We start from the raw sequence: 7,417 nt of genomic DNA, 5'->3' as shown, positions 1-7,417 counted from the left end.
ACCCTTTTCTAACTGAACCTATTCTTTCCTTGAGTCGGTGGCTTCATGCTTCACTTTTTTCTTGTGCTTTGTATTCATCACTCCTCCTTTCACAAGACAACTCTTTTTTTTTATTTTTTTTAAGATAGACAAAATGACAAAGTCATTATAAACTCACACACATAAGTGGAGGTACCGGAGTTCAAACCCCGATCATGACATCTGACCTAACAATTTCGGCATTTTGCCAGTTGAGCTAAGACTTCTGGATTTCACAAGACAACTCTAAGATTGGTTTATTTAAATTAGATTTTTCTATAACAATAGTAAATTCTGTCTTTATTGCTTGTCAACGAACCCAATTAATCATGTCATCTATAATTTTCCGTCTATCTTTAGTGGAAAAGAAAGACGTAGATGTCTACTTCATTATCATCAAGTTTGGACACATCATAATCAACAAGCGAAGGGTTTCACATCAACCGAAACTTCAACCTTAGACTACTTCAACTCGACGGAAGAATTGGCATTACTTTGTTTTTACTCGACATAATTGTCAATCTCGCATTTTTAACCACAACTATTAATAAACAACATAACATTGAAAAAATATTATTAATAATTAATTGAAGCATTAAATGGTACAAAAATTGCAAAATAAAAAAAAATATGGGCTCCAACGACAGATAAGTGTCGTTGGAGAAACAACGGTAGTAAACTCCTGCTGACACAAATTCTAGTTAACTGTCGTTACGAGTTCATGTCAGACAATAGCGAAAGTATGACAAAATTTGAACAATTTAAACAGGTTAAAAGATGCATTACATATTTCTTGACATCAAATGAGTGTAGAAACTTTCTAGCAATCATTCTTCAATGATTTCAGACAAAGACTATGCAAAAACTTACATGTTATGTTACATTTTCCAGGAATGACAGTTAACTGTCACTGGAGACAGAGGGATCATTTTGTGGTGCGTGGAAGCAATTTTGGCAGCTTAAAGAGCAATTTTCGTTGAACAATGGATACATGATCCAACACATTAAAAGTTCAAACCCATTAACAAAACACTAAACACACCCCCTTTTTACTCCTTTTATTTCTTTTTCTTTTTTTCTAATAATTGATGGGTTGGAGTGAACCCATCCAATACATATGTGGCTTGAATGTTTACTAAATTGAATGTTTTGAGATCGGTGAGACATTGTATGGAGCAGTAAAAATTCAATTGATCATAATGTTCCTCTGTTAATCTTCCTTAAAAATATATAGTGGATAAATTTCTTCTTCTTTTTCTTTTCATTGATAAAGGGATCAATTTTAGGTTTCACATATAAGATTAGAATACTCATTATATTCCATTAAATGTATTTCTTTGCTTATCCAAAAAAAAGTAGACTAGTTCTTTTAGGCATCAAAGAAAAATCAGAATATATAAAAAGGTAGTAGTAGAAATACTTTGGTCCAATTACATCAGGATAAAGACATAAGCAAAATACAACCTACACCCCCAAATCTACTTTCTTAGATTGTCACATTCATAATGTAAACAAAATCTATATGGATCCTAAATATGTAAGGGGTGTTTATATAAGGTATATTTACTGCTCAATGCACAGTAAAATTTCCCTTAAGGTAGGGTAATGTAAGATATATTAGTGCAATTATCCTCTGAGATAGCTCCAAGGTCCTGTACCTGTTCCCATCCTGCATGTGCAAAAACATTTGAAAATGAAAAAAAATTGGTTATGCTTGAATTGATTTTTTTATGTATATGTTTCCGAAGGAATTTAAACTCCGTCCCATGAATTTACGATGTTAAATTTTTACCACTAAACTGACACTACATAAATAAGACTGAAAATATATGAAAATTAAACGAGTATGAAAATCGAACATTTGATTACTTCGGACAAGGAAAAGTTACCTCCATACACCGGCCAACATGCGAAGAGTCATATAGATGGATAGTGCAATCCATATCCCAATGAATTGGTTGCTCCTGTAAAGAAGAAATTCTACACCAACACTTACCAATGACACTGTAACCTGGATAAATTTACCAAACAAAAATTACTTCCTATATCAATTAATTTGATTGATTAAATATGACACTTATATTATATAAAAAAAATAAAACAGGGGCATGAAAACATAATTACCAAGGAATATGAAGCATATGCAAAATCAGAAGCTCCATAGTTTACACCATCAAAGACAAAGGCTAATGTATTGATTGGTTGAGTAGCAGCTACAATCTGGTAAGTAATTTGATGAAATTAGATATAATATATAGTGACAAATAAAATGTTGTCTTCTGCAAAAATAAAGGAGTATAAGAGATACTCTAATCCATAAACCGTACCGGGGCACCTATTCGGATAAAGTGTATAACTTGAAGGTTTTTGGAAAAGATTCCGGCTCCAAAGTATAAACCAAATCCAACAATAAGAGAGAGTCCCGCCCCTAAAATAAAACCGAATTGTAGAGTCCTCGTCGCAGCTGCTGTTGTCTTGTTACAGTCTTTCTCCGCGAAAGAACCAGCTAGGATTGCCTGTAAATCGACAAACCATAAGATAAATGCAACACAGACAATTTCAAATCTCTCATATGCAATAACGAAGACATTGCACCCGAATCATAAAGAACAAGTATGAATTTTCACATGAAATTAAAATATAAAATGTATTTTCAAAAAAATCAGTACCTGTACAGCTATAGCCAAACCATCAGCAAAAAGGGAGGATGCTAACCAAACTTGTAGGCAAGGTTGAAAGGCAGCCATGGGAATTGAACCTAACCTTGCAGCCAAACTTGCTGCTAAAGTCACACAGAATGTTACTGCTATTACCTTTGTCATCAACAGACCTCCTGTAATCGACCGATTTATGAAAAAAATATTAATCCAACATAATTATTCAAATTTTATTGTCAAGATGATCATTCACAAAATTTCACTCATTATTGTTAATAAAAAAATTGATATTTTAATTTCTTTTTTCGATGTTATAATTTAAATTTTGGCCTCTCGGAAGTCAAGTTTGCATGTCTACTATGGCGACTAATATTTTTTGAACTTGTCGGATAGACAAGGTAAAACTTGTGTTGTACCATTTTAATTGCAATAATTTCTTCGTCTGCAAAAGTTAAAGATCAAACCCTTAAACCAATAACTTAAGGTATTCAAATTTCTTACCACTCGGATAAATAGTAAAGAATTTTCTGCCTAAGCATTTTATTTATGTAAAAGCAAGAACTTTACCATTTCTAAGAAACCTGAAAATCTGAAGATCCTTTATTCTTGGAGGTAGGAGATACACTTTTTTCATTAATATGAAGAAGAGGGTAAATGCCATCATGTACCTATAAGGATCAAAATTCTGTAAGATACACTTGTATATAAGAATATATGTCATGGTTAATAGTTCTTGTTAAGATTTACCAACAAATTTAGGACTTACTGAGAGATAACATGTGCAATTGCTGCTCCTTTTATGCCCATTTTCAATTTAAAAATAAGTAATGGCTCCAATAACACATTCAATGAATATCCCGCAACTATATAAAATCAAATAAAAAAAAATGAGTCAATTATTTTTCAATCAGTCATATATATGTTTATGCTTGCATACTTTATCTCCCAAATTATTTATGTACTTTATAAAGTACAAATAAAGGAGAAATCCACACACATAACTAGTTTAATTTTCTCCTACTAATTAAAGTTATTTGTGTACTTTATTTTTTGCAATGGAATTAAAGAGAGTAAAATCATACCAATGACATATAAAGGAGTTGTTGTGTCCTTAAATCCTCGAAATATTCCTTGCATTGCCAATGAGAGAAGAACCGCAGGAGCACCAAATGATCTATATGTCAAATACTTCACTGCTGGTTTTAGCATTGGAGAGCCCTATATATATATATATAAAGTAGAAAATGATCCACTATAATTAAAGTAACAAATTTTACGTACATATTTGATATCACAGTGAATTGTCAGAATCATCACGACCAATCGTGATTTTGTAAAAACTACATTTTGTAGCTTTCCCAAAATCACCTTGCTCAACATGCATTGTGTATAGCTTAAAAAAACATGCATCGTACGTATAATTTACTATAAATTATATGGAGATGCATGATATCTAACATAAATAATCTTACATGTTTTACACCCATCACATATAATAGAGGTTTAGCTCCAAATATAAGGACTGAAGCTTGTAGGAGACCAAGAATTGAGCCAAAGAGTAGTGCTGTTGATGCAGAAGCAATGTGTCTCTTCTTCTTCTTCACAACTATCTCCTTAATCTTACTGCTCCTAGAATCTGAGGATAGTAAATGGGGTTCTTGTTCATTATTCATCACTGCTAGAATAATAGTAAAATAATCAACAAAAACTAGTGACAAAAACAAAATTAAAATTTTGCAAAGGAGAATTTTAAGATGTACTAAACATGATTGCGGAAAAAAATTGGTGATGTAAAATTTTAGAGGATCAAAAGTTGAAGAAAAAATTTAGAATGTGACTAAAACGAAAAATTGAAATATTTATAGAAATCAATAATATATATAGATGGAAAGAGACAGGGGAGAGAGAAAGTATACCAACTCCATTAGTCTTATCATTGTTCCCAAGTGTACCATTTGTTTCATTGTGTCCTACCACAGATTCTTTTTGAGCCTTATTACTCTCTTTGGGTGTCCCTTTCTCTATGTCTTGAACCACATCACTCTCAGGTGTTACTTCAGTTAATTTACTCTTATCATTTTCAGCTGCTTTGATATTCATCCTTTTGATAGTATCTTCCTCAGCTACAAAGGAAGTTGTAATACTAACAAGAGGAAATATGGTGATCTTTGAAGCTTGGTTGAACAAAGCAATGGAAACTCCAGCAGCAGCAAGTTCCACGGGACCTAAACACATTGGAAAATGTAACAAAGTTAGATATTCGCCATTGTTTCTCTTTGCGCCGCTAGCAAATGTGTAGGAGTATCCTTTATTAGGACGTAATTGCATTCTTTTTAAATCCGGATAGACCAATTCAACATGTTGAATCGAGAACCCGCCAATATGTCGGTTGATTCAATCAAAGTTCTTTCCAAGTATGTCATAATCTAATAGAATCGGGTTGAACTGCGGTTTGCTTCAATCTGTTGATTTTTTCCTGATTTTTTTTAATACGTATTTGTTTATTTATTAATTACATGTTTCAGTCGTGTTTTAATTAACCAATTAAATCATGACTCAAAGCCCGAAGGTCTCACTCATGAGATCTCGAGTACGATTTTTAAGACTTTGACCCCAAATAGTATGTATATATGTGCCTCATATTTGTCAAAACATATATGCATATTTGAGGTATATATATCAAATGATAAAAAGAGACTATTAAGTATTTGAGTTCAATATAGTTGACGTGTTATTTATTTTTGTGATAAAAACATTTTTTAGTAACCAAAATGAACACACATGTTTTTATTATCTCTACGAAACAATATTCTGATTTTGTGGCATTATTAGTTACACCCAACAAATTTTGTGGTGCCGTAAAACTTGGTGGTCGGTGATTCTCTTGAAAGTTGAAACAGAGAAGAATAAACGTGATATGTTCTCACATTTTAGACACTTGGATGAATCATGTGAATAGGAAGAAAAAAAAAGGTAGAGTTATATATTGGAATATGCAAGACAGCGTACTTTACACCTGAAAAATCGTTGCTTAAAGTTTTAGTCATAGTTTTATTGGAAATGCTAAAGAATAGAAATTTTATATTGAAAATTTGTACATTTTTTAAAAATTAAAATAAAAATTATTGTTAGCAAGGCATAATTACCGTTACCACCATCCACGATGGTAGGGTCTTTACTATTTAAAATTCGATATCTAATAGGTACACCTATTGTGGAGAAATTTTCTGGTGGTCTTAAGTGGGTCCCACACATTTTTAATATTAAAAAATTGATATGTAATGGTATAAAGTTATTGATAGTTGATTTCTGGATCCTATTTAAGAATTTTGTATGAGATGTTGGGTTGGAGGGATTGACTACTTATTAGATACTACTATTAAAAAATTATAAATGAATGATGTGTACATGTGAGACCCATTTAAGAACTCAAAAATGGAGGTCTCCATTGTGGATGCTCTAAGTTTTTTAGCATAACCCTAGTTTTATTGGTTTTACTACGGTTTGATATTGTTGTCTAAATTGCTTTTTATTGTAACTTTGCACCTTTTACCTAGATGTATTTTCAGATTTTGTGCGATAAAAACTAACAAAAAACTTACTTTGATGCCCAAAATAAAATTACTTATTAGTTATTAATTATAAACTATATAAATGAATTTTTCAGCTCGTAACTAGTTTATAATTTTTTTTACAAAGCTTGTAACTAGTTTATAATTTTTTTTACCAAAGAGTGTTAGCAAATTAGTCACAGCGCTTGGTTTAACTTAAAAGTTAGTTAACAATGTTTAGTTCTCATTTAACAATCATATATGAGATTCCATACAGCTATGAAGTTAATGTGAGAAAAAAGAGAATAAATACCCAAATGGCCTATGAATGCAGTGTCAATAAGAGAAGCAATAGGATCAGCAGCAACAGCTAATGCAGAGGGTATTGCAATCCCTAATATCTCCTTTGAAAGTGCATCCAACTTGAAAATAAGTCTACATTTTATCATCACAATATACAAGATTCAACTATTAGTACTAGCTCATAAAACTTCATTATATATATATATATATATATATATATATATATATATATATATATATATATATATATGGTTTCACTTCATTTAGGAGCTTCATGTAAAATATTTTTTAGCATTAGCTAGGTTAGTCGATAGGACCTGTGCGAGCACGGCTGGATGGTCTAGTATATAATATGCTTCTACTACAAGAATAAAGGCTAAAATTATTTTATGTATCTAATAATTATACCTTGCATCATTGAAGAAAACTAAGAAAGGAAATTTCCACTTCTTGTTGGGTTCATTAGCATTACCATTCTCATTCATAGTAGATCCACAAAGGAGAATGATTCTTAAAGACTTGATGGTGCAAGAGAGGGATGTAATAAGATCAATCTTGATCAACAATGTCAATTGTGATTTTGGGATATTGATCAATTTTGCTTTCAAAATCAAAATCAAAATCAAAGTTTCCCAATAGACTAAGGAACTTGATGTGTTATCTTTTGGCTTTGAAAGGTCACACGCCAAGTAATCTATTTATAGGAAACATTGCAGTTACCCAACAGGCAAATCTAATTTGCTGCTCAATGAAATAAATTCTTTTTTTTTTTTTTGGTACAAAAGAGGACAATCAAATAAATTCTAGTATAAGGTATTATTACAACTACCAATGAAAATCCTCTCAAACAACAAGTATTAATGAAATTAATAAATTGTGTTACTTTGT

The 7,417-nt window shown here is 31.4% G+C and overlaps 1 protein-coding gene across 3 annotated transcripts; it reads right to left on the bottom strand.

Annotated features, from left to right (window-relative positions):
* Positions 1-1,369: 1,369 nt before the first annotated feature.
* Positions 1,370-7,190, bottom strand: LOC11444674 (protein DETOXIFICATION 43). 3 transcript variants are annotated; one of them, XM_024772178.2, is made up of 12 exons: positions 6,938-7,190; positions 6,540-6,661; positions 4,592-4,900; positions 4,148-4,353; positions 3,758-3,893; positions 3,442-3,538; positions 3,243-3,343; positions 2,688-2,851; positions 2,346-2,534; positions 2,143-2,238; positions 1,908-2,029; positions 1,370-1,687 (listed from the first exon to the last, which is right to left on the bottom strand). In XM_024772178.2, exons 1-12 carry the CDS (start codon positions 7,012-7,014, stop codon positions 1,645-1,647), a joined length of 1,662 nt encoding a protein of 553 aa, XP_024627946.1. In that variant the 5' UTR covers positions 7,015-7,190; the 3' UTR covers positions 1,370-1,644. The 3 variants fall into 3 exon arrangements, with proteins under 3 accessions (XP_024627946.1, XP_024627947.1, XP_003627698.3); XM_024772179.2 differs by having other exon boundaries at positions 4,148-4,350; XM_003627650.4 differs by having other exon boundaries at positions 4,148-4,311.
* Positions 7,191-7,417: the final 227 nt, after the last annotated feature.

Source organism: Medicago truncatula, chromosome 8, assembly GCF_003473485.1.
Source record: "Medicago truncatula cultivar Jemalong A17 chromosome 8, MtrunA17r5.0-ANR, whole genome shotgun sequence".
In the NCBI taxonomy this organism is placed as follows: domain Eukaryota; kingdom Viridiplantae; phylum Streptophyta; class Magnoliopsida; order Fabales; family Fabaceae; genus Medicago; species Medicago truncatula.
Note: the sequence above shows the minus strand (reverse complement) of the source record. Positions and strands in the feature narration are given on the sequence as shown.